Source organism: Protopterus annectens, chromosome 3.part0 (genome assembly GCF_019279795.1).
Source record: "Protopterus annectens isolate FY-2018-M chromosome 3.part0, PAN1.0, whole genome shotgun sequence".
NCBI classification, from domain to species: Eukaryota; Metazoa; Chordata; order Ceratodontiformes; family Protopteridae; genus Protopterus; species Protopterus annectens.
The window spans coordinates 1,936,123,059-1,936,150,521 of record NC_056731.1 but is presented as its reverse complement, the minus strand read 5'-3'; the positions used below and the strand labels follow the sequence as shown (position 1 = coordinate 1,936,150,521).

Genomic DNA, 27,463 nt, shown 5'->3' with positions numbered 1-27,463 from the left:
AGGGAGGCTAGGAGGACAGATTCAAGGAAATCATACCTAGCAAAATGAAAAGTGTCATTCCTTTGGTGCTAGAATTGGGGACTGAAAGATCTGACCCCTAATCAGACTTTATTGTTCATAATCTATAAATTGCCATCAGACCTTTAGAGAGAATGATTGCCTTATGCATCAGTGAAGATGCATGTGTCTGTTATTTCAGCCTGCCTAACTTCTGAGTCTCTTCTGTATTCTTTGTCACTAGTAAAACAATTCCTCAAGGTAATGTTGTGTTTGAATCCATCGAAGAAGGAAGTCTGTCTGCCATGGGACCTCAGTTATATGCTAGAGTAATTAACTTTCCCACCATTTGAACCATCTGCTGCTGCTTTTCTCACTTATTAGAGCTAGCACACATTAGTAATGAGGTGTGGGGGGAGTGGAACTCCCTGCTCAACCTTGTTAATGTGCCCTAACTCTGCCCCTGTCCTTAACCCCAACCCTACACTTTACCTTAGGAAAAACCCTTTCCATAGCACTACCACTGTTCAGTGTTTTTGATGTTAGTGGTAAGGTTTTGGTTAACCAGTCACTAAAGGAAATTATTTGTTTTCACTTTGCATTCATTTGTATTGCCACTGACTTTTTTTTCATAAGTATGTTGTCAGTATGCCACCATCAGTCACCTGTGTTTAGATACTTGTCCATATTTCAACATACTCATATTCTTACATATCTTTTGCTTTTATATTTTGTAATTCCTTCATGTGGCACAGTGGGTAGTGTTATGGCCTCACAGAAAAAGGTTCTCTGGTTCATTTCTCAGCTGGTGTGCCAACTGTATGGAGTCTATATGCCATCTCTGTCTTTATATGGGTTTTCTTCATGTGTTTACATGGGTTTTCTTCCATATTCCAGATGCATGCAGTAGATGGATTAAGCACTCTAAATTGGCTGTAGGAGTGAGTATATGTGCACGTGTGGTATGGAAGAACAACTACATCAGGGCTAGCCACCCAGTGTTGTGAACATTGGCTGTAGAAGATGGCAACTGTTTGTGACATCCCAACCACATATGCAAAAATGGGAAAAGGGGGTTATAGATGGATGGATGCCTCTCCTTGTGTTCACCTTGTAAACATGTGTATGTTATTTCAATGTGTATCTTTACAATCTTATTTGATAATTGTATACTTTTGCTTTGTGTCTCTGTACAGTCACGTTTGTGTTTCATTTAATGTAAATCTCACATTTTTATCACTTCATTGTTCTTTCCTTGGCTAGCCGCGGTGGTGCAGTGGTAGCATTTGTTGCCTCACAGCAAGAGGTTCTCCTGTTCAATTCTCGGCTGGAGCGCCTTCTGTGTGGAGTCTGCATGTCCTCGCCGTGGTCGAGTGGCATTCGAAAGACATGTGTAGAATGAGCGTGCCTTTGTTGAAGGTTGGGTGTCGAGCTGGCACCTCGGCACCCGTAAAAAATCTACTGCCAATCATTAGCAGACCGGAGTTCCGCTGTGGCGACCCCCAGCAGGGAAAAGCCGAAAGGTGTGTGTGTGTGTGTGTGTGTGTGTGTGTGTGTGTGTGTGTGTGTGTGTGTGTGTGTGTGTGTATTCTTTCCCAGGCTGAGACTGGAATAGGTAATTTGCAATCATTGTTCTACCCTGGTTAACAGTTCTTAAATAGATATAAATAAATTGTGTGCATGTGTCATTGTTTGCCTTATTGGCTGAAACTAAGTAAGCCACATAGTATGGAATATTTTAATATTTAAAGTCCCATTTTCACTGGAATCCCATTGTCAGTCACATCAGTGTATAGGGTAAACAGCTGTGTGCCATGTGTTTAAAAGATAAATTTTGAGACAGCGAAACATAAGTAAGGAATTGAAAATGTTGCAGAACATATAGGTCATACCTGTATTTGCGTATTTACGTAGACAGTCAACAAAACAAGATGTATAGCTATATTAAGTAACTCAGTGGAAAACAGACATTATAACACAACATAGGGGATATGTATGTAGCTTAGTGTAAACAAAGAGGGAGCCAGAGTGTTGGGATGGGGATGTAAGAAGAGGGGAGACTTCAATTAGACATATTGCATTGTTTGAGTCAAACCATTTATGTGACATCACAACTACAGATCCCAGTTTCTCTCCAGAATAAAATTTGCTGTCATGGAATAGAAAACTCTTTAGGGGACCTGATTCTGAAACAAGAGTATTTTTTCTTTTCATGCAATCCCTCTGACATGTCAGATGTACAGACATCAGAGACCGATTCCTGCTGTCCCGCATGCACCTGCACATCAACCACCAGCACACTATTCTCTTACCTCACTGGCCATCTGCTAGCATGTTTAGTTTTTGCCAGGGAGCATTCAGCTGTTGAAAACTTTTCAGCACTCTTCCCAAGGAAGGAGAGCTGTCCAGGTAAATCTCACTCTTTCCCAATTGCAGCTGACTAACTTATAACCCAAGCTTATTTCTAACCTGGAGCGCTGCAACTAGAAAAATACGCTCCTGGTTTTAATTAGATTTACATGTAGCCATATAAATCTCTATCCTTCCTACAGAATGGAAAAAAGTAATTAAAATGACTTCTTTGATTTGGCTCATCACTGATCAGACAGATGTTGATCATCAAATATTGTTAAGCAAGTTTCCCAGCCAGATTACTACTAGGTTTTCCAGTGTCTGTCATCAGTCTTGACATTAGTCACCAGTACAGAACTGTTTTTTTACCCCCTGGGAAAAAAAACTATTTAAAGATTTCATGTCAGTGCAGTTGTAGTACAACTCTATGCAAGCATTTATGTTGAGGGTCTCCACTCCATTTTCATGTTTATAATGTTTGCATAATAAGACTGCAGAATTTTATTCTCTTATCACTCCTAGAGGTAGTAACGTGCACATGGCCATAGTCTGACATCTTAGAAAGCCAGAGTATTAGCAAAGACTGATGCTGATGCTTACTACTTCTTCCTAATTTTTTCTACTGTCACTGAATTAAATGTTTTTAATCGAACACCGGCTGATACTCACTGCATTGTTATTACTTTTTTCCAGCTAACCGTAAAGTCTGCTTTCTGGGCTTTGCACAGTCCTTCAGTCACTACAGCAGCGTAGCACAGAAAATGGTAAGAAAATCAAAAGTATACTGTAATGTAGTATAAATTCAGGTCTGTGTTTGTGTTAGTTGATGTAAGCTTAAAAAACAGTTACAGCATAATGCTTCACTGTGGCAGCAAGTGGTTAGGATCAAATCCTATGATTATAATGCACAGAGATAAGAGTAGGATGCCTGTATCACAGAAACAACATCTTCTCACTTGAGTATATTACAGCACTCGTCAGTTTTATAATCATATTGCTGTGAATGGTCTGTTCCAATAGGTCATTACTTTAGGCATGTCTCTATCTCAGGTGTAAGTAATCTACTTCAGATTTTTCAGGGGTGCTTATTGAAAGTGCGAAGACCATAACATCATTCCTCAGAGGTGTGGAACTAAGCATGACTGAGGAGCACATACTAGATTTAAGCTTGCAGTATCTCACTGCATTTCCCTTTTTGTGAGGTGTAGCCCCCCCCCCCCCCCACACACACACACACACACACAAATGCCTGAAAGGTGCAACTAGGTTTCACAATTGTCTATTTTCTGTTTAAATCTCAGTTTATGTTTTAGTGTTGGGACTGACTCTGGCAGGTCTAGCATTTCTGGTAGGGATATGTTTTCCAGCAGTCCTACTTAAGATGACCCTCCTGTACCAGTGTCAGCAGGCTATTTACACTATATAATTAAGTATTGGTGATTGAATGTACTCAAGTTGTTTCTGTATTAATTTGTGATTCATATTCTCGTAGTTTTGGCCATATAGGCTGTAATTTGCCAAGCTAATCAGTCCATATTATTATTTTTATTATTATTGTCTGAGTTTCTGCATCATTCTGCATAGAGTACCACAACAACAATAAAAATAATCTAGCTACCCTGTATCAAATTTTGAGACTAGCATGAATAAACTCCTGAAGGGTATCCTAACAATGTTAGCCTCTTAAGCATGGAGTGAAGTAACAACATGGCAAACAGGATTTTAAAAATGTGAGAAAGAGAAGTAGTAGCCAAACAGAAAAGCATGCTTTTTGAAAGCTTGTGAAGACTGATTTTCCCAGTCTCCCTGTCCAAACATCAGTGCTGGGATTCAGAATTTGAACCCTAATGGCAATATGACTTGCATTTCCTATCACCATCTCAAACTCTTTGGAGTGCCTCTTTTTCTGCATGGATTTACTAGTCAATGAAAACTAGGTTGCTTGAGCTTGATCAAGACAAATCATTTATCTGGCACTGTGGCATAAAGGGTCAGAGCCTTGACTGTTGACAGACAAACCATGTTCATCTCCTAGCAGGGGTGCTGGAGGGGACTGGGCAGGAGAGGATGGGAGTGAGCAGCCTGTGCCAGGTCACCTGTCCTTGGAGGGAAGAAAGGCCACCTAGGCTTACTGCAGTAGTAGCATTAACAGCCTAGTGAGCTCTGCACTGTAATTGGTATACCTCTTGGTAAGGAGGTTGCACAAGTGCACCTTCCAAAGGCAGCTATTGTGAAGCTTGCAAGGCTGCCTTTGGGTGATGAGAGTTGAGGCATACTCCCCAGACATATGATGCTGCAGCAGTGTACTTGATCTCCTCCTTTGCCTCGGACTTGGGTCAGATTGAGCCCTAAGGAGGCTAAGGTAGATCCAGTAGAAGCAGTGAATGAGGAGAGGAGCTTGTGGCAGAGCTGATGGTCAGCTGTGGGGAGGTAGGGGAGAAGGAAACGCGTTATCTAATCTGTCACCTGGTCTGGCCTTATCAGTACTGTCACAAGTTTTTAGCCCACCTGCTTGGAATAGTCAGCATCTATACATGATAACCAGCTGTCACTTGTGTTTTTGCTTAAACCATAGACGATGCAGTTCTTGAGTGGGTGCTGACCTTAAAACAGTACCCAGTGACTGTTGGTTTCACACTGGAGGTTGTCAGACATAAGTGGAGTTGCAGGGCACAGTAAACAATTGAGGAGCCTAGCTTAGCTTCCTAATTTCCCCAGCAGACTATCTAGTTAAATGGCTTTTCATGGCCACATAGTGGGCAAATGGAAATGGAAGGAATGAACCCTGGGAACTGCAAGAAGCAGTTTAGTAACAGCTCTCACCATTAATCCTTTGTGTTAAGTGCCAATGTTAACCTGATTTTTTTTTTCCATACTGCTTCTTGCATAAAATCTGCAGTGACTTTCTTTTGATTATGCCATCTTGCCCCTTGTTGTTTGGGGCATCACGTCAGGTAGTAGTATGTCTTACCAGTACAGCTGACACTGCAAACAGTGACAGTCCTTCAGCTACCGCCATTGCTGAGCAGCAGACAGAACAGCAGTAGCTTTAGAGGCGGAGGAGGAGACATTGAACCTTTGACACATGCATTTTGTGTACATGTTCATCGTGTTTCACTGTTGCAGTCATGACTGTAGGGTTCTCCCCCGCCGGCAGGCAGTCCTTGGTCGGCCAGAATCCCAAAGTCTGGGTCCGGCGTCGGCTGTTCAACCATGCTCCCTGACGTCAGAGCGCCAGGAGTACAAAGCTGACAGCTGACGCCATCTTCTCCAGTCTTTCTTGCCGTGCGGTGATAGCAGTTCGCAAGTGCCGGTCGGCTGACTCCTGACTATTTTTTCTGATAAACTTCAGTCCGAAGACTTTTTTCTTCACTCAAAGCTAAGTACCCCGTTGGGGAAACTTTTTCTTGCTCCAGTCCGATGTCAGAAAAAGTTAATAATTGTATTTCATGTGGGAAGCAAATACCTCATAAGGATTTTCATTCTTAATGTATTCCTTGCTTAGGCCCTGACCACGACGTAGCTAGTTGTCAGTTTTGTGCTAGATTCAATCAATGTACAAAAACAAAGGTATGATTTTGCTTTTCATTACTTCGGTAGGTGCTTTAAGTACAAAATGTCGTCGGATATGGTTCCGGCTACCGGAGTTCACAAACGTCGCAAGGATAAAGACAGGCCTCCGAGGTCCAAATCTGATGATAGCGCACAAGCGGAGCCAGCTTCAGGTTCGGCCGTCGTCAGTGAGGCACTTTTGCAGCCCCTGTCGTCGGCCATTTCAGAACCGATGGCCGAAACGGACTCTCATGAGGAGCCAACCAGGCCTTTAAATATTTCTATTGCAGGACCTTCGGACAATGCTCCTTCGGATGGGTCCGGAGCCGCTGTGCAGGTACCGGCTTCCAAAGGGGTTTTCAGGCCTACTCAGCTTCTAATAAAGGCAAAGCCAAAGACAAAGGCAAAGACTCCTTCTAAATCAAAGACTGCAACACAGGCCTCTTCTGAACCGGCTCCAAAGTCACAGAAACAGTTACTCAAGATGGTGGAGGATTTACTTACTATGATTAGGGGTTCTCATCCCCCTCCAGATAAAAGGCCAAGGTTATTATGATTCCTCTGATCAGGCTTCTGTTTCTTCAGTTTCTTCTTCTGACCAGGAATATTCTTTCCCTCCTTATAAGGATTCTGATGCTGAGGAATCCATTCCTTCAGCTTCTCCCCCTGAGGATTTCTCTTTTGGCGAAACTTTACATGAAATGAGGGAACATTTCCACTGGGAAGGACAGGAGTATTCGGAATCTAAGAAAAGACTAAGGGATTTTCTTCTTCTCCCCCAACATAGACCCCTGGCTATTCCTCCTGTTTTGGATATTGTGGATGATGCTTTTTCGGAGGCTAACTTAACCCCTGACTCTTTTCCTCCTGCTCCTGTTAAGCCTGATAGATATTACAGGGTTCCTGATTCCCACCAGTTTTTATACAAGAACCCTTCTGCTGACCCTGAAACCATTTCTCAGGGGTCCTAAGGGAGTTAAGGCCGCTTCTGCCAAAAATCTCATTCCCACTGAAAAGGATTCTAGTTCTTTGGAAAGATGGGGCAAAAAGGTGTGCACTTCTGCTACTTTGTCCATTAGGGCTTTAAACTGTCAGTTTCATATGCTGAAATACCAGCAGTTTCTCTTGTCTGTTTTAAAACAAAAGCTTACTTCCATTTCTGCCTGTGCAGATGATAAGGAATTACATGACTTATGGCATGCCACTGAACAAGTTGGGAAGCATGGTTTGCACTGTGGATTTCATGCCTTGGAGGCTTCTTGTAGGGCTGCTGCCTCCGGCACATTCATTAGAAGGCATGCATAGTTAAACTAACAAAATTTGCCAGAACAGGTAAAAGCTAAATTATTGGATGCTCCTGTTCAGCATAATGTTTTGTTTGGATCAAAAGCTGAAGAGGTGATTAAAAAGATGGAGGATAAGCCGAAATCCATGCAAACAGTTAAAGATTTCTTACAAGTACAGCCACCAAGATTTAGCAGGAATTGGCCTTCTAAAAATTGGTCCTTTCCCACTTCAGACAGGCCTCAGAGGGGTAGATATAGACGCTCCAGAGGAAGGCCTCAAACACAAGCTTCTTATAGACCAAGAGAGTGGACTGCTTCCACCCCTAGGGGGAGGAGAGGACAGGTCACAAACTCATAGGAAACAAACTCAATGACTCCCTCTGTTGGGCTGCAGGAACTTCTTGCCTGGAAGCTGCTCTCGGAGGAAAACTCTCTCTTTTTTTATCAAAATTGGACTCCTATAACCCAAGACAAGTGGGTTCTGGATGTGGTTTTAAGAGGTTACAAATTCCATTTTCATACCCTGCCAAGGCCAAGCGGATGGCCAGACCTTCAAAAACATCAATGGACAGATGCCTTAAACCAGGTGAAAGCTCTTTTGGCCATGAAAGCCATAGAACCGGTTCCACTTTCAGAGATGGGACAGGGTTTTTACTCAAGGCTCTTTCTATTCCCCAGGAAGCAAAACTCATGGAGACCCATTCTGGATCTGTCAGTCTTGAACACCTTTCTAGAGATTCCAAAATTCAAGATGTTTACTCTACAGCAGCTACTTCCAATGCTGTCCAAAGATGCATGGATGGTGACTTTGGATTTAAAGGAGGCATATTTACACATTCCCATCAGGCAGGAACTCAGAAAATACCTCAGGTTCAAGGCCGATCGAGGCACTTTCAATTCTCTGCGCTGCCCTTTGGATTGTCTACTGCGCCCAGGGTCTTCACCAAATGCCTGGCTCCAGTAGTAGCTTACTGCAGACTCAAGGGAATTCAAATTTACCCATATCTGGACGATTGTCTAATTCAAGCAGACAGCAAGGATGTCTTACTCCAGCATCTAGAATTTGTACAGAACCTCCTCAAGTTCCTGGGATTCTCTGTAAACATAAAGTCAAATTTGACACCCTCACAACAGATAACTTTTCGGGGTGCTCTTCAAACACCACAACCCAGATGGCATTTCTGACATCCGAAAAACAATTACAGCTGGCTTCAGCTTTCAAGACCTTGGCAACGTTAACTCAGCTATCTGCAAGGAGATTCCTGCAGGCTTTGGGTTACATGGCCTCCTGCATCCTTCTCGTACCATATGCAAGACTACACATGAGGAAAATACAGTGGTAACTAAAAAGTGTATGGTCTCAGCATTGCCACAGTTTAGACATACTGATCTCCGTCCTGCCTTGCCTTCAAAAGGAATTTCTTTGGTGGTCCAGGGCATGTACTCTAAACAAAGGGAAACCCTTCTGTCTGCCTCCGGCCACTCAGATTCTAACCACGGACGCCTCGGATTATGCTTGGGGAGCCCATTTTCAGGGAAACTGTCTGCAGGGCCTTTGGACAAAGGATCAGAAGCACCTGCATATCAATTTAAAGGAAATGTTATCAGTTCAGAAAGCTCTAATGGCCTTCAGGAATCTTTTACAACCAGGACAACTACTAATACGGACAGACAACACCACAGTTATGTGGTACATAAGCAAGGGGGATCTCATTCCTACCCCCTTTGCAGACTAGCCATGGATCTATGGAACACAGCTCTAGCTAGCTTCAAGCTCAGTTTCTACCAGGGAAGCAAAACTTCCTGGCAGACAGTCTGAGCAGAAACCTTTCGGATCCACACGAGTGGATGCTGGACACCAGAATATTCATGATGATGACAGCAGTCTGGGGATGTCCTCACATAGACCTCTTTGCATCCCATCTCAATCAACTACAGAATTTTTGCACCAGGACTTTCCACAAAGAAGCTTGGAAAGTGGATGCCCTATCATTCAGTTGGAGGAACCTCTCGGGATATGTTTTTCCGCCTCTTCCTCTTCTTCCACAGGTATTATTAAAGATAAAAAAGGACAAGCCCAAGATGATGATCTTGCTGGCCCCAAATTGGCCTCGACAGTTTTGGTACCCAACTCTAAAAAAAACCTATGTCTGGAGCCCCCTTGGATTTTACCTCAGTATCCGAACCTTCTGTCCCAACATCAGGGTCAGGTTCTACATTCTCATGTCAGAACTCTCAGCCTGGCGGCCTGGTTAATCCAGGGCCTCTGATTTCTTCTTTCCTACCCAAGCAGGTTATGGATGTCATTTTAGAAGCCAGACGTCCTAGCACTAGAAAATCTTATGCAGGAAAATGGAAAAGATATTGTTCCTGGATGCAGGCTCAGGATTCTGATCCTCTTCTTCCGAACATTCCTTTAATTTTACTTTACTTGACAGATCTCTTACATAAGGGTCTCTCTTTCTCTTCCATTAAGATACATGCCTCTGCTATTTCCACTCATTATAATACAGACCCTCCAATCTTTTCCCACCAGCTCATGAGACAGTTTCTCAGAGGCGCTAAGAACTTAAGACCTCCTAGATCTCCTCCCATTCCTGCTTGGGATCTCAACTATGTTTTGGAAAAACTAACCTTGCCTCCTTTTGAGCCTGCTGCCTCTTCTGACATCAAGTTTTTATCTTGGAAGACAGCTATTCTGTTAGCCCTAACCTCTGCCAGGAGAGTTTCAGAGTTACAAGCTCTTATGGCTGTGGAACTTTATATTATTTTTCATCAAGACAGGGTGTCTTTGAGGACTAAACCTACCTTCATGCCTAAGGTGGTTTCCAAAGTGGCCTTAAATCAAACTATCCACTTGCCAACTTTTTTCCCCACTCCTCAAAATAAAGGGGAAAGGATCTTACATTCCTTGGATGTACACAGACAACTACGTTTTTACCTGGACAGAACCAAGGACATTAGAAAATCAGAACAATTGTTTGTTTCTTATGCTTCAAGTTCCCAAGGTAAAGCCATTTCAAAACAGACCATTTCTAAATGGATTGCTCATGGAATCAGATTTTGTTATTCACACCATGGAAAGCAAATCCCAGGGAGTATACGGACTCATTCCACCAGAGCTGCTGCCACTTCTGCGGCCTTCCTCAGGGGAGTTCCTACCAAAGACATTTTGGAAGCTGCAACTTGGAGTTCAGTGCATACTTTTTCTAAGCTCTACAATTTACCTGTCTACTCTAAGTCTAGGGCAGGCTTTGCCTCTGCAGTCTTGCAGGGCCTTTTAGCCCCTTCTTCTTTATGACCACCTCCCTTTCCTTCAGCTTTGGGATTCTACCCTACAGTCATGACTGCAACAGTGAAACACGATGAACATAGTACAGTTGTGTACACCTACCACAAATGTAGATGTTCGAGTGTCTTCACTGTTGCAGTCTGGGTTTCCCTCCTGTCCCCTCTTATTTTTTACTTTTGTGTGGTTCCTTTTTTCACCATTCTTCTGAGGTGTATTTGCAAAGGATATGGGACCTTTCTCATTTTGGGACTCCTGACATCTGGGGCAAGAAAAACTGGAGAAGATGGCGTCGGCTGTCAGCTTTGTACTCCTGGCGCTCTGACGTCAGGGAGCATGGTTGAACAGCCGACGCCGGACCCAGACTTTGGGATTCTGGCTGACCGAGGACTGCCTGCCGGCAGGGGAGAACCCTACAGTCATGACTGCAACAGTGAAGACACTCTAACATCTACATTTATGGTAGGTGTACACAACTGTACTTTCTTCTCTGTGGTAATAGAAGGAAAGGAGGACGTGACCCCTCAAAGCTCCTAAATACTCATTTGAGAGGAACAAAAAAATGTTTGATGTACCTTACTTTGCTTCCCTTTCTCTGTGATGACTGGAAGAAATGGCCAAAGTGACCCTTCAAGGCTTTCCTTTTATGAACAAAAAAGAGCTCACCATTCCTTTACAGTCAGTTTATTTATGTGATACAGCGAGTTGGGGGAATGTGTAAAACATCATGACAAGAAAATATATTTTTTCATTTTCTCCCCATAATTGTCCTTCAAATGGGTGAAGCTTGCAAATTGTAGGTTACAGAGTTATCCAAGGATGTTAAAACATTGATCAGAACCGTTTTTGTGAATCACCATTGTAGTGCTGGTTTGTAATGCAGCATAACTGAAAAATGAGACTTTTACAGTTTAAGTATCACCAAGTACTGTTAAAGAAGGAGTTCAATGTAAAATGTCGGGAACATTACAAAATAATGCTAGCTAGAGTTTTCAGAGCTGGGCATCTGTTTTCAGCCAGTGTAGGTTCTCCATGTATGTGAGTGCTGGCTGTGCTATTGCATTAGTACCCAAGATTTACCAGAGGGAGCTTCTGACTGACTTTATGCTGGAAAATGTTTCCATCTGCTGTATTGCCCTGTAGGTCTGTAGTTAGGACCTGTTAAAACATACCCATTGAAATATCTGCTGTTGCTGCATTTCTTTTTTATGATGATACATTTTACTACTAGAACAAGTGTACATCATCCCACCCTTGTTTTGGTTGTGTTGATTAATGAATATGATGAAATTTGTTTCATAGTAATACATGTAAAATAATTAATTGCTTAGCTTGCTGACTTGTCTTTGGTACTGCCTAGGGGGTTAGCTTAGCAGCAGCAAAGGAACAAGGACAACTAGTATTTCTGGAAGGATTAAAATCATCTCTTGAACTCCTGTCAGCTGAAGACACGGCAGCAGAGAAGTCACATCCTCTACAGTTCTTAAGGTATTTGTTTTTCCTACAAATTTCCAGGTGCGAGTTTAAAATATATCTGTTTCACTTGGAAAATGTTTTGAAAACCTGTTACTGAGCTGTAGTTGTTTTGTAGTTGATAAGGCTGTGCTGCTGCAGGTTGTGTGGTAAGTACTTGGAAATGTTGAATTGATCTTGAGAGGAGCTTGTTGACAGTTTTTGAAGGTGTCCTAGAATTTTACATAGATGCGCTTTTTTGATAATTTTGTGTAGATGTGCTAATGGATTTGATTACTATTTTTTGAAAATCTAATTTTTATGTAGGTACTGTAACATATTTAATTAGTACTTTTTGGACAGTTGTATAAAGCATGTAAAGATGTTAAGTTTTTATTTTCTTGGGAAGACACAGCGGCATGATGTAAATTAAGTTTCTCATTCAGTAATGACAATTTATTAAGTTGTTGTTGCAGTGCATTTATGAGGGATCAGTACTGAGGGTAAAAGTGAATGGATTTCTCTCCAGGTAGGGGAAAAGGGATACCCAATTTTTCTCATGGTTGCAATATATGTAGAGACTTATACAGGCCATTCATGACTCATGAATTAAAGGGTACAGTTGGTATAGCAAGGAAATTAAACTATCATTTTTTGAGAATAATTTAGTAGTATAGCTCGCTAAAGCAGACTTTTATGCCAAATCTATTTGTACTGCTATAGCATTTTGGGACGTAACTCTTGTCTGTAAGATAAAAGTGACTAAAGCACAGTATATATGTGGGAATCAGCATGTCTAGTGAGTTACAGAGGTGCTGTCTGAGTATATGTGATGGAAAAAAAAACTGTTAAATACCCTCAGGGGTTAACTTATGTTAAATCAAACCATAATGACTCTTAGTTTTAGCACTTAAATTTGCTTATTCATGCTCAGCACTTGTTCAGAACTTGTAAGCACTAAATAAGCTACTAATTACTGTAGCACTCAATCTTCCTCATTACCTAGAGGAAAACAGTTTTTGTACTTGCTTTTCTCACTTGCTTAGAGAAAAACAGCTCTTGTACTCACTTTCCTCACTTATCTAGAGGAAAATATTTTTTTATTCAGGCATGTCCAAGGGTCAGCTCCCAGTGTTCTCTCCTGTCTATCTGATGAATCTGGGCATCTTGAGGCATTATAGAAATTGCCTTATGTACACAGACAACTCTCTCCTCCTACCACCCAACACTACAACCTGTGAGAGATGCACTTATCTAGCCAAACTGGAGGTAAAGCTTTCTCCAACCAAGATTGAACTTGACAGTCGTGAGGAGAAGGTAAACATTTGCACCACACCACACTCATCACATAGTCTCACTAAATCTACACCACCAAAATCCACACATAGTAACATGCAAACATTCGCGGAGGCGCTCAATAATAATCTGTCTAAGCAACAGAGGCCTCCAAAGCAGAAACGTAAGCAACCTCCATCCCCCAACACAACCCAAATGACACATAGCCCACAGACTCAGTGTGCCACTCAACCACAGCCCATAAGCAAAACAACGTACCCAAGACACTAGTCATAGGTGACTCTATAGTCAGGCACACTGATGTCCCACTCATCAGGCTAAACAAGGAGAAGGTTACTGTCAGCTGCCTGTCGGGTGCCAGGATCCGCCACATAACCCACGCACTCAGGTCACTCCACAACAAATACAAATATGACTCTGTCATTATCCATGTTGGTGTGAATGACCTGAGACGTACCTCCCTGGACTACATGAAAAGAGACATGGAGGAGCTCTCTGATCTTTGTAGCCCAGGCAGGTATGACCTAGCCCTGAGTAGCATTCTGCCATCACCCAGAATGATACCGCAGTACAAGGACAAAATGATTGACTTCAACAATTGGCTAAGCTTCTGGTGTCATTCTAAAGGGATCCCAGTATCTGTATGCTTGGGACGACGTGGTCGACAGACCACGATGCTTGGCCACAGATGGCTGTGCCTGTTGCCCCTGGGATTCCGGATACTGGCTAAGGCTCTTGCTGCCCCTATAGTGCCTTTTTTAGGCAGGGTTCAAATAACAAATTCACCACCATAACAGGAACAGGCAAGCAAAAACTGAGGGTAATGCTACTCAATGCTAGAAGTCTAAATCTCAAAATGCATTCACTCGAGGCACTCCTTAAAATGGAGAACATCGATATCTGTGCAGTGACTGAGACCTGGTTCAAGGCTCCAGAGAGCACCCCTGCACTACCAGGCTGTAACTCATACCACACTTTTCGGCCATGTAACCTGGACTGAAACACCAAAGGTGGAGGTGTGTCCATATTCATTAAGGATATCCACACCTCCAGGCTAGTTGCTCAGCATAATGCATCTGAGGTTATCCAAGTGCAACTAACTCTGGGCAAAACTGCAGTCCAAATTGTAGCTTGCTACAGATTCCCCCACCATGCCCCAGGATTCCCACTCCTCTTTTCTTGATGTACTGGAAAATGTTAGGGTTCAGCCAAGCACCCTAATAAGGGGGGACTTCAACTACCCCACCATTAACTGGGAAAACTACTCGTGTACCAACTCCTTAGCTCAACGCTTTCTGGAATTCATAAACTCCAATGCCCTAGATCAACTTATCCACACCCCCCACCAGGGGCAACAATATCCTAGACCTAGTCATTACCAACATGAGTGACCGGTGTTCCACACCTGAAGTCAACTCCTCGTTGGTCCAATCCTGCCATAAGCTTATTACCCTTGATATCCACATCCCACCCCCAGCCCCCATTAAGGAAACCACAGTAAAAAAATTTCTCCAAAGCCAACTTCATGCTTCTTAAGACAGAAGTGGTGAACTTCATGACACCCATGCAGATGGACAATACAGTTACAACTGCTGAATCCTACACAAATGCACTCTGTAAGCACTTACATGCACGCGGGATCGTGCTATCCCAAACAGAACCAAGACGCTATCCTCCAAAAAAAGGAAGCCAGTCTGGTGGTCCCCTGCCTTAAACAAACTGTACAACAGAAGGAAGAAACTGTTGCAAAAGAGAGTAAAATCCCATGAGTGGAGGAGCTCCCTGGTCAGCCTCAGTAAGAAGCTGAGATTCCTTATAAGATCCTCCAAAGCTAGCTATGAAAACAAAATCGCCACTAAATCCAAGGACAACCACAAAACATTCTATAGCTATGTCAAGAATCTAGATGGCAACACCCAGACCTGCTCTGAGTTACAGCACAAAGGCACAAAAATTACAGAACCAACTGATATTGCCAACATCTTGGCAGATAGGTTCAGTGCTAACTTTACCCCCCCTCTCACCCCCTAAAGGGCCCATATCTGTACAGGAAGAATGCAGAGTCCCTGTAATCACAACTACGCAGGTAAAAGCTGCACTCTCTAAAGCCAAAAACACAGCATCCATGGGACCAGACAACATCCCAGGCTGCATTTTACACGAACTTCAGAATGAACTGGCTCCCCACTTAAGCACCATGTTGAATAATAGCCTCGCATCAAGCTTTGTGCCCACTGAATGGCGCACAGCAACAGTTATCCCATTTCACAAAGGGGGGAGCCACCACTGATCCCGGGAACTATCGACCTATTAGCCTGACGAGCCTGGTCTTCAAGGCCATGGAACGTATCATCATGGAACTCATAAACAAAGACTTTGGTAACCTCCAAACTCTGGATCCCACCCAGTTCGGGTTTGTGAAAGGTAGATCATACCTCCTGAACCTGATTGACTTCTTTGAGGCAGTCACCAAAGCCGTGGATGAGGGTAAGGTGGTTCACACAGTCTAGCTTGACCTCGGCACCATCCCCCATTCTGGAATTATAGCTAAACTCACTAAACTAGGTATAAATCCCTACGTCACAAGATGGGTTGCCAACTGGCTCACTGACAGAACCCACACTGTAAAAGTTGCAGACTCCAAATCTGACCTCAAAGCAGTGGCAAGTGGAGTACCACAGGGTACCATCCTGGGACCTCTCCTGTTAGCCTGTACTTAAGAGAAGTATATACCAAACACAGAAGGCCTCTGGCTAACGAAGTTCGCAGATGACTGCAAACTAGGAGCCATAGTCAAGTCCCCAAATGATGTGGACATCCTACAGAAGGGCCTCACTGAGACAGATGCCTGGTATCAGAGCCATGGCCTCAAGCTCAATGCCAAAAAGTGCAGTGTCATCCCCTTTGGTAAAAACTCTGTACCCATGAACTACCACATAGGCAGCAATCTACTTAACACTGAATGCGTAATGAGACCTTGGGATCCAGGTGGGGACAGTAGTCTCTCCTTTGATAGTCACATTGCCACAGTAGTCAGGAAGTCCTTCTACGTGGCACACCTCATCATAAAGGGGTTCTCATCCAGGAAAAAGAGGTCATTGTTCCCCTCTACTCGTCACTCATTAGACCCATTATAGAGTACAACGCCCCTTTTGGAATGTACCTCACAAGACATCTGCAGCAGCTGGAAAGGCCACAGAAGTACCTCACAAAGAGGATTATTGGCCTCAAACAAATGCCCTACACTGACCACCTCAAAAAACTCCAGCTTTACTCCATAGCATATCGCCTACTCTGCAGTGATCTCTGCCTAACATATAAAGCAATGTCAAACCCAGAGCTGCTGGACATGCTACACCTAAAGAAATCCCAATCCCTCCGAGCTACACGCTCTAGGGACCTAAACCTTGTCATCACAATAAACAGGACACGCTGGAGGGATGGATTCCTGTCCCAGCGACTTCCTGTACTCTGGAACAAGCTACCCATCTATGTCCAGCAAAGTTCTTCATGAGCATTCTTCAAGAAAAATCTTGATGAGTGGATGGGAAATGGGAAATACGCCCCGGGGATCACTTCTGTGTCCCTGCTCGACAGTGGCACAGGAAAATAACTTTCTTGGGTGGCGTAAGCTATGGAACCTTGCTGGCTAGGCTTACATAGGCCCTTGGGCCAATAGCGTAGTACCTACCTATGAACCTATATGGCAGATAGCTTATTAAAGAAAATGGTATGTGGAAGGAGAAACCTATTATTTGAGTTCTGACCACAGAGTGCAAGTTATCAAGGTGCTTTTACTACCATTAGCATCTGACCATAGAGTGCAAATTATCAAGATGCTTTTACTACCATTAGCATCTCACTGGTATTACAGTCAGAACCACCAAGAGGGTATACAGAGAAATTTAAGAATATTGTAACACAATTTGTCAAAATATAAGCTCAGGGTCACCTATTGGAAGTGCATCATAAGGAAAATGTCGATCTTGTGGTTCCAAATCTTAAAGCATATTGGAAAGCAGTACTAGCAGGGATGCTATGCAAATTCTGTAAAATGGTAGGGAAGGACATGATGTAAGATTGGTTAGAGGATAATAAAGTTTGTTTTCCCCTTATAGTTATAATACAAGTAAGCCTTAGCCTAGATAAGACCTTCTTACGGTAATGAAAGAGGGATAGCTTGGTATAGAAAGCACTATAAGAAAGTGTTGAATTCCACATTTGAAGTAGTGGGGGGGGGGTGAAAGAAAATTAAGAAGTGGACTTGCACATTCAGATACCTGAAGAAGTGTGAAACAGTTTTGTTTCACTTTCAGATAGTGACTTGGTCACATTGTACAAGTTTGTTTAAAATGTTTTTATAAATATTTTTCCATATCCACTAGATTACCTAGACTGTATCCATCAGTTTTTTTTCTTATTGCCGGATCTGAAGTAGTTTACTTCATTTGGTCTTCAACCTGTGGGATATGGATCCGTATCTGATCCAAGCCGGCAAATATTACTAGCATCAGCTCCACGCTCCAGACTCCCTCCCCTTACCCATAATACACCTCCACTGCCTTCCATCCCTAGATCATGTTTGCCATGATTTGAAATACATCATGTCTTCAGAGTTCCAGCTAGCAGTGGGTGAATTCTTACTGTAAGTTTAAAAAATTCCATTTCTTGTAGCCGATTTAGGTTAGTGTAGGTACCCTTTCTCCCCTCCCATCACTTTGGCATCGAGTGTAGGTTTGTTTAGATAGTTAGAGTAGTTTGTCTGTGGTGCTCCACCCCCCTTAATGTTGTCTCTCTCTAGTGTGGTGAGTGGGTGTGTGTCTGTAGAATAAAGAAAAAGTTTTTTTTGCCTGTCTTTTTTAAGGCTTCTTTCTTTTTCTTGTAGAATGGGTGCACAGAGTGTGGCCATAAGCTCTACTCAGCGGATGGCCACACTCTGTGTGTGTTGTGCTTAGGTGTGGCCCACCTTAGTGTGGATTGCTCCATTTGTGCGGGGTTCAATCCCCGAGCGTTAAAGGATAGAAAGGCCAAGTTGGCCCTCAAAGGTCTTCTGCCTGCTACTGATCCTCCTTCCTAGTCTTCGGCTTCAGTCACAGTGGCTGCTGTGACTGCCTGTCTCACTTCTCTTCCTCTGGCCTCCCCTCCCTCCCAGGCTGGGACTCAAACTCTTGCATCTAAGCCTGTGGTAACAGAGCAGAGGAGAGGTAGAGAATGGGAGAGAGAGTCGAAGACAAAGAAAAAGAGGATGAGGTTCCTGGACCTCGCTTCCCCAAGCAAGTCTGCACGGATCTGTGACTCCCCTCGGCTCTGGTCTCCGAGGTTCTCCCTGGAGCTGGAGGAGGCACGTCCAGTCTCCTGGGCCTCAGTTCCCCAACCTGCTAGGTCAGAGTCCATAGCCTCGTCACGGTCGACCCGCTCCTTATCGGACATGGATCTGGATAAGATGATGAGGCCCTTTTATCCATACACAGATCTAGATGGGGGTCTTGCCAGCCCCCCTTCCCTCTGGAGGGGGGGAGCTTGCTTCCTTTTTTTTCAACCAATTTCTCCTTCCCCGATCCGACCTTCGGTTTCGGAGTTCTCTGATCTGAGGTTGGCCTTGGTCAGGGGGTCGACACCGACGGTCCTGGTTTCCTCGACGCCAACAGCTGCCTGGAGCATCAAGGATCAGACCAGTTCGGATCCGAGCCACTTTCTGAGCCGGAGTCTGGGTGTCTGATCCAAGGAAGTGGAACCTTTTCCATCGGCTCTGACATTGTCGGGCCAGGTTCTCTCCCTTGGAACTCTGTCCACTTCGGGTCCAGCTCCGATTCTCGCTTCGGACCCGGGGAGACTGGCCTCCTTAGTAGCTTCCCAGGAGGTCCCCTCTCCTTCGGCATTCGATGTGGTAGAAAGGATCCTCTTCATCGGATTGAGACCTCTGACCACCCCTCAGACTGTGCTAGACCCCCACAGCTCTGTCCACGGTCCCCATTGTCTTACCAGAGGGAAAGCCCATGCCTGAAGAGGCCCAGACGGTTCCCCCAGAGGAACAGATGGCTTGCGAGCACTTCCCTGAGAGCCACACTGGAGATGTGTCTTGCAAGCATACGTGCAAGAGGAGGCACTTGGACTCCCCCAAGTCCCTAACCGAGGACACAGATTTAGATCATGGGGAGGGCTCCCCAGATCACCTCCCAACAATGTCTCCTTTGGAGACATCATGGAGCTCCTGCGCCAGCGGGGAGGTTAGTCTGCTCCCAAGCCCTCTGATGAGTCTGTGTTTCTGGAGGCTTTCAGCATGGGCCCGTCTACTTCTTGGGTGTCCCCTCCCATAGATCCTTTAGTGGATTTGATCACCTCGTGGGCGTGGAAGGAACCAGATACCATGGAGTCAATCCCCAAGTGCCCTGATAAGGTTTTACGTCCCCCCCCCCCCATTGACAGACAGGCCTTCCTGGAACAAGGGCACCCCAGTGGACGCCATGGTGGTAGCAGCCACAAAGAGGGAACCATCTCAGGAAAGTTCCTCTGTCCACCCTCCTGACCGAAAGTCACAGATGATGGACCACTGAAGGAAGCTGGTGTATGCTTCAGGTACCTTTTTGATCGGGTCGCTGAATTACTTGGCCCATGTCACAAGACTCCAAAACGACCTAGTGAAAGAGCTGGAGGAGTCTCCACCCAAGTCCATGTCGCAGGAGGACAAGGCTTTGTTCTCCGCAAAAATGGCCACTCGGAAAGCGGTATCAAATACATCAATGCAACTCCTCTCCCATGCTACTGAAGGAGTGGCTAGGGCGGCTGGGTCCGGTGTGTCCATGAGGTGTAACACCTGGCTCAGGTTGTGCCAATTTACCAAACCCTTTAAGGCGTCCTTTGCCAATGCCCCTTATGACTGCTCGACTCTTTTTTCGGTAAGATCGTCAAGAGGACACTAGTCCAGAGTGAGAAGGACAGGAAAACACCATCTGCTGTCTGGATCTGCTTCTCTACCCCTCAGAGGTCCTTTTCCTGGAACCAGAGAGGGCAAAAGAAGATGTGGTTTCGGAAGTCTCAGTATTCCCGGGATACTTGAGGCTCTTCTTCCCCTACAGGCAGAGGGGGACAGAATGGACGCAGACCCAGAGGCGGAGGGGGTCCACAAAACTTTGGGTCTCGAGAACCTTTCTCGGACAGACCCAGGGAGCAACCCTGATGGGTTGCCCGACTTCTCTACTCTGGAGGCAGTTAGGGGATGATTGTCCTTGCACCCAGTGACATGGGAGTCCATAACGGACAGCTGGGTGCTTCAGATCATATCCAGAGGATATTCTATCCCCTTCGTGGGTTCCCCCATATCTCCCAAACACCTCACGGGATGTTCCACCCACACAGAGAGGCAGCAGCACAGGAAATGTCCAAGCTGCTAGGAAAACGAGCCATTGAAACTGTCCCCCCAGATCATTCCAGATCGGGCTGCTACTCCAGGTTCTTTTTGGTGCCAAAGAAAATGGGGGACTTAAGGTCCATTCTGGACCTCTCGACCCTGAACCTGTCAGTTGGCAAAGAGAAGTTCCGGATGGTCACACGACAGTCCATAATGCCGTACCTGCAAGAGAGCAACTGGATGTGCTTGTTAGATCTCCAGGATGCTTACTATCACATAAAAATGCACAGAGGCTCCAGGAGGTTTCCGCTTCCGGCTAGGGGGCCAATCGTTATTAATTTCGAGCCATACCCTTTGGTCTCTCCAAAGCCCCCGGGGTGTTTACCAAAGCGATAGCAGTTGTAGTGGCTCACCTGAGGCCTCAGGGGATTCAGGTCTATCCGTACCTGGACAATTGACTCCTCACTGCTCCCACCAGGCGTCTACTTTCCCAAACCAGGGATAACTTTCTGACACTTGCCCTGAGTTTGGGTATCACAATCAACACATCCAAATCTCTGTTAGTCTGTACAGGTAATGGACTACATTGGTAGCAGGATAGACACACTCCAGTGCAGAGTGTTCCTGACCTCAGAGAGAGTTCAGCACCTCAGGATGCATGTCTTCCTGATTTACCGTTCTCCCCTCCCGACAGCAGAATCAGTGTTGAGGGCCCTAGGCTCATTGGCGGCGACCATTACTCTTCTTCCGTGTGCTCGGCTACACATGTAGATTCTTCAGTGGACTCTAGTGGTTTAGTGGTCCCTTTTGGAATTACCACTAACCTATCCTATCCACCTATGTCAAGTGTGTCGGTCGTCCCTCATATGGTGGATGAGCTCTCCGGACATTTTGGAGGGATGACCCTTTGTTCCAGCCCCGGCCCAAACCACAGTGACCACGGATGCCTCCCAACTCTGGTGGGGGGGCATTGTTCAGGCAAGACAGTCCAAGGCCTGTGGTCCCCCCATAGAGACCAGCTTGCATATCAATGTCCTAGAGATGAGGGCGGTCCTTCTATCGTTGCAGGCCCTTCATGCCTTTCTTCCTTTGGGGACTATTGCCTTTCAGTCAGACAAGTCAGTAGTCTGGCATATCAACAAACCGGGAGGGACCAGATCTTACCCCCCTTTGCCGCAAGGCCATGAGAGTGTGGGAATGGGCAATCTCCACCGGTTGCTTTCTTATCGCAATGCACATTCCGGGATGGTCCAACATTCTAGCGGATAGGCTGTCGGACCATTCTGATGCCTTACAAGTGGTCTCTGAATCTGTCGGTAGTGGAGCAGATCTTCAGCGAGTGGGGCCAACCTTACTGCGATCTCTTTGCATCTCTTTCCAATGCGAAGTGCAGCAGGTTTTTTGCTCTGAACCCCCTGCCGAGGGAGTCCCCCAGAGATGCTCTAGTTCATGCTTGGCCTCCCGGTCTTCTGTATGCTTACCCGTCAGTTCCTCTTATCCCGAGGATTCTGCAGAAAGCTTGTCGACTGGGGAGCAAGGTGATCCTCTTAGACCCATTCTGGCTTCGCCAGGTATGGTTTCCCTTCCTTTGGTCTCACCTTCTGACTCAACCTTGGATCCTAAATCCCATTCAGGATCTGATTTCACACCCATCGGGGGTGCCTCATCTGAGTCTGGACAGCCTGAAGCTCACGGCTTGGTTGCTCCAGTTCCCGTGATTGCTAGAACTCCCGGACTTTCCTCCTCAGTTAAGTCTATTTTGGTAGCTGTTCATAAATCTTCAACCAGAAAGGTTTATCGCAGCAAGTGGAAACTTTTTTTTCTTTCTCGGCCTCTCAGAGGAGTTTAGATCCTTTCACGGCTCCTATTTCTGCTATTCTTGATTTCCTAGCTGTTATTTTCCAGCATGGTTCTTCTACTTTCAAAGTTCAGTTGGCTGCCATTTCTCATTTTCATGTAGGCGAGAATTCTGCATTCTTGGCATCTTCTAGACTGTGTATAGCCTTTATTAAAGGCACTCCCCCAGTCAAAGATCCTGCCCCCCCGCCCTGTGGGACCTTACTATGGTTCTCCAAGCTCTGGTCGCCCCGCCTTTCGAGCCTGCTGCAATTGCAGATCTGTCGTGGAAAGCAGCTTTTCTGATCGCTATTAACTTTGCTAAAAGGGTTTCGGAATTACAGGCCTTATCCATCAAATTTCTGTACATGATTTTTCATAAAGATAGAGTTCCCTTCGAACCAACCCATCTTTTCTTCCTAAGGTGGCATCACCAGTCAATATCAATCAAACTATAAATTTGTCTGCGTTCTTTCCCAATTTTACCAGAAGAACGGAATACAAGCTACACATGTTTGGATGTTCATAGACCGTTACGATTCTATTTACACAGGACAAAAAATTTTTCGTAAATCTGATCAATTTATTTCGTTCTATAGACACTTTTTGGGCAAACCTATTCCCATTTCCAAGGTCACTATAGCTAGATGGATTTCTTCATGCATCCTGCAGGTCTATAAGGACAAAGGCATGTCTCCTCCAGGTCAGGTTAAAGCTCATTCCACTAGGTCCATGGCAATGTCTGCAGCCTTCTGGTCTAGGGTGTCTTTGGATGGCATTTGCTCTGCAGCTACTTGGTCTTCATCTCACACGTTTATTTCTCATTACAAATTGGATTTGACTTCTAGAAGGAGAGCATCTTTTGGCTGTGCGGTGCTCTGGAATATCCTTCCATGAGGGCCTCCCGGGAGTTTAGTAGCTGGGGACGCTGTCCCACAGGTTGAAGACCATATGAAGTAAACTACTTCAAATAAAGAAGTTATGTACTCGCCATAACGTTCCATCTGAGTAGTTGTACTTCATTTGTCTTCAATCGTCCGTCCCTCCTTTCCCCAGACCTTGGCGCATGTTCAGCCTACGGGCTGCAGTATAGGTCACAAGTATGTTATCAGGTCGGGTTCTAAGTATAAGTTAAGCTAACAGAAAAAGATGTTGGTAAGTCAGCTCCAAGGGCTAGGCACATGCAGGTACAAAAGTTCAGGTAACTGTAGGTTATAGTCCAATCCAATGTACTTAATACCAGAAGTTATAAAAACACTGCTTTATTCACCAAGCCAAAATAAAAGTAAAGCGCTGCATCATAGACCAAATTGTGAAAGACTTAGGGGATTTTAGCTTTGTGAATGACCAATTTTTAAAACTGGAACTAGAAAAGAAAGAATTAGCGTGGCAGCTTCGTTTAGCTGCAAACAGAGACCCAGGGTTAAATGAGTGTTGCTCAATTTCATGTATTTTAAAGATAAAAAGTTTACTGAGAGAGTTCATTTTCTTTTTGTTGTTTGTGTATGTCATTGAATGCCCTTGAAGGTGTAACTAGAACCAAACACAGCTTTGTAAGTAAGCAGTACTTAGCAATACTTACTAGTATTAGCATAGTTTAAGGTTTTATTATATATGACTTTTAGTAGTACTTGTGTGTAGTTTTAAAGTATAGATGCAAGTAGAAGAATTTAGATATGATATGATAATATTATAACAGTGACTTCTTTTCATGTTTTTAATGTAAAATCTTTTAAGTGAGAATTTTGGTCAGTCTTTTAAAAACTTCTGGTTCAGTATTACATAAAAGAAGTTATTTGAGTGTATCGCTTTAAACACAAGGGATACAGCAATTAATGTAATTACTGACATCTGTCTTAACCTAGTGCTTTGTTTTAAAATGCTTTGAACTAGTGTTGTTGGTTGTCTGAAGAAGTTCTGATATTTATCAGAACGAAAAACGCTGGTGCAGCGTTTTACTTTTATTTTGGCTTGGTGAATAAAGCAGTGTTTTTATAACTTCTGGTATTAAGTACATTGGATTGGACTATAACCTACAGTTACCTGAACTTTTGTACCTGCATGTGCCTAGCCCTTGGAGCTGACTTACCAACATCTTTTTCTTAGTTTTCTGTGTGGTTTCTTTTGGGTATAAGTTAAGCTAACTCGGTCTGGGGATGGAAGGCAGTGGAGGTGTATTATGGATAAGGGGAGGAGTCTGGAGCTAGGAGCTGATCCTAGTAATATTTGCTGGGTCAGATCCGATACAGATCCGCATCCCACAGGTTGAAGACAAATGAAGTACAACTACTCAGATGGAACATTATGGTGAGTACATAACTTCTTTATATGTCAAAAGCATTGCTGTTAATGGTACTTGGAAAATCTCACATATCATTCCTCTTCACAAAGGTGGCGACTCTACTGAATACTCAAACTACCGTCCCATAGCTCTTCTGTCTCCTCTTGCTAAAATAATGGAGAAATGTATCCACAAACAACTAATTACCCACCTACTTCACCACAATCTCTTAGCAGACTGTCAACATGGCTTTCGTCCTTACCACAGTACTACCACAGCCCTACTTTCTTTTACCAACTGTATCAACACAAATCTAAACAATAATTTCTTGTCAACAGCACTCTTTGTAGATCTTTCTAAAGCCTTTGATATGGTCAACCATAAACTCCTACTTCACCTTCTAAAGTCCCTATCACTTGATAAACCCGCCTTGTACTGGTTCACATCCTACCTGGATAATCGTGAACAAGCAGTTCTCTGGCAGAATCATCTTTCTGAACTTCTACCCACTTCCTAGGTGTCCCACAGGGCTCTATCTTAGGCCCACTGTTATTCTCCATTTTTATCAATGACCTTCATCTCTATCCCTTCTCTACCTGCATTCAATACTGACGACTCCACAATTATTTGCTCAGCAAAATCCCATACTGACCTACATTCTCTCACACAAAAATCCTTCACCACTATAGAAAAATGGTTCTCCAACCATTGTCTTCTCCTCAACCCAAAACCAAATTATTGCTGTTTACCCCTCACACACATCTCCCCCTCTTCATTTTACACTTCAATCCAACAATGGTACTATAATTTCTCCTGACACCACCACCAAACTCCTAGGAATCACAATAGATAATCAACTTAAATTTAACACTCACATTAACACTATAATAAAATCTACCAACAAAAACTCGGATCTCTATATAGAATTAAACAATTTCTATCACCACTAGCCAGATCTACAATAGCCAGAACTCACTTACTCTCTACCCTTTTATATGCCTCCCCATCTATACTAACCTGTCTCAATATAATCATAACAAACTAGCTAAATCTTATAATAGCATTGCCAGATTTGCCACTAACTCACCTTATAGGACTCATCATTGTCAAAACCTAAAACAACTAGGCTGGCTTGAATTACCTAACCTACTACAATTTAACCAACTTATTATTGCCCATAAAGTCCTTTATCAACCTAACAATACCCCAACTCTCTCTACCCTCATAACACCATACCATAACCTGAAAAAGTTACGCTCAACTAATAAAATGCAGATGCAAACTTCTTTATCTAAAAATTCTGCAGGTGACTCTCTTTTTTCTAACTTTGTTGGTAAAATATGGAACCTCCTACCAAATGACCTTACAGCTCTTTCATCTCTCCCATTATTCAAAACTAACCTTAAACGTTTCCTCTCCAACCACTGGTTATGCTCTTGCAATAACCCTGATTAATCTGCTTTTTCATTTCCTTCTCCTCTGCTCTACCATGTCTCCCTTAATTTCTTTTTTCCCTCTTAAAGTTTATCCTTATATCATAATTTCTCTCTGACCATTCTACTCTGTCCAGCTCTACTCATCCCATCTAACCACCAATCCTGTTTTCCAATTCCTGTCTTATCCTGTAGATGTCCTTAGTAACCTTATATCCCCATCTTTTCTTTATTTACTTACTTATTGCTTTCTTGTGGTAACAGTTGTTAAATCATTTTTTTTCTATGAACAAATCTTGTTCTTGTAACATTTTGCTATACATTTTTGTATTATTATTTTTAAATTACTTGTAACATTAAATGTTTTGAAAACTCGGAGCTTTTCTCCTCGGGCCTCCACTGAAAATGGACATGTATCCAGTTGGACTAGCCCGGTTAACAAATGTAAAATAAATAAAATAAATAAAATGTTTCTGGAGATGCTACAAGTTATATTATATCAAAGGTCTTAGCAAGAGTTTGAGGAAGATTTTATGAGGAAAAGTGACTCAAATATTAATTTCTATTTTTAGGAGGCAAATCATAGCATCAATATCTGGTTATTAGTAAGAAGCCATATAAGAAAATTATGGTGATCGGATTCATAATTGATTTACATCAGTAACTTTTGAATTATGTCATGGTAATAGTGAAAGCATTTTTGTTAGGTCATAGGTTGGGTTCAAGATGGTAACAGTTGATTATGATGTTGTGAAGCTTGTGGAGTAAGTGGAAGGATGGACTACGAAAAGCTCAGGAAGATAAGGAAAGAAAGAAGTATTATGTAAGAAATATGCATCCAAACACAAGAAACAGTATTGCACATAAGAATATTGGGAGCATATATAGTTTTTTCTGGTGAAACTTCACCAGAAGGAGGTACCATCAGATACATTTAGGGATTAACTTTTAGTGGAACAGTATATAGGCTTAGTAGGATCAGAAGAACAAACTGCATATGAGTGACATCTGGATTATTTGAGTTACTGAATGACATCAGACAAGTTGTGCAACCACCTGGCACATTTGAATCACCCTTGAAATATACACTTGTATCAGATGGACCCCATTTAAAAAAAATGATGAATGAAAATGCAGATGTTTTAAGAAAACTGAGAAAGAAAGTAGTGTTATCTTTCCTAAAGTTTTATTTTTTAATATAATTTGTTAAACAGAAACGCCTGGATATTTCATACAATAAAATAACTTCTGCAATGTGTATTTTAATAGTAAACCATGTAGGCATTAAACTGTTGTTCCTTTGAGATTGCTTTAATGACTTAAAGACTGACCTCGATTCCT

The 27,463-nt window shown here is 43.5% G+C and overlaps 1 protein-coding gene across 2 annotated transcripts in view; it reads left to right on the top strand.

The window, feature by feature from the left end:
- The window catches only part of ELP6 (elongator acetyltransferase complex subunit 6), a 372,934-nt gene that overhangs the window by 163,265 nt on the left and 182,206 nt on the right, over positions 1-27,463 (top strand). For both annotated transcript variants that reach the window (XM_044066019.1, XM_044066020.1), the window contains 2 exons: positions 3,043-3,113; positions 11,837-11,964. In XM_044066019.1, coding sequence (XP_043921954.1) covers positions 3,043-3,113; positions 11,837-11,964 — 199 coding nt within the window. The remainder of the gene's footprint in view (positions 1-3,042; positions 3,114-11,836; positions 11,965-27,463) is intronic.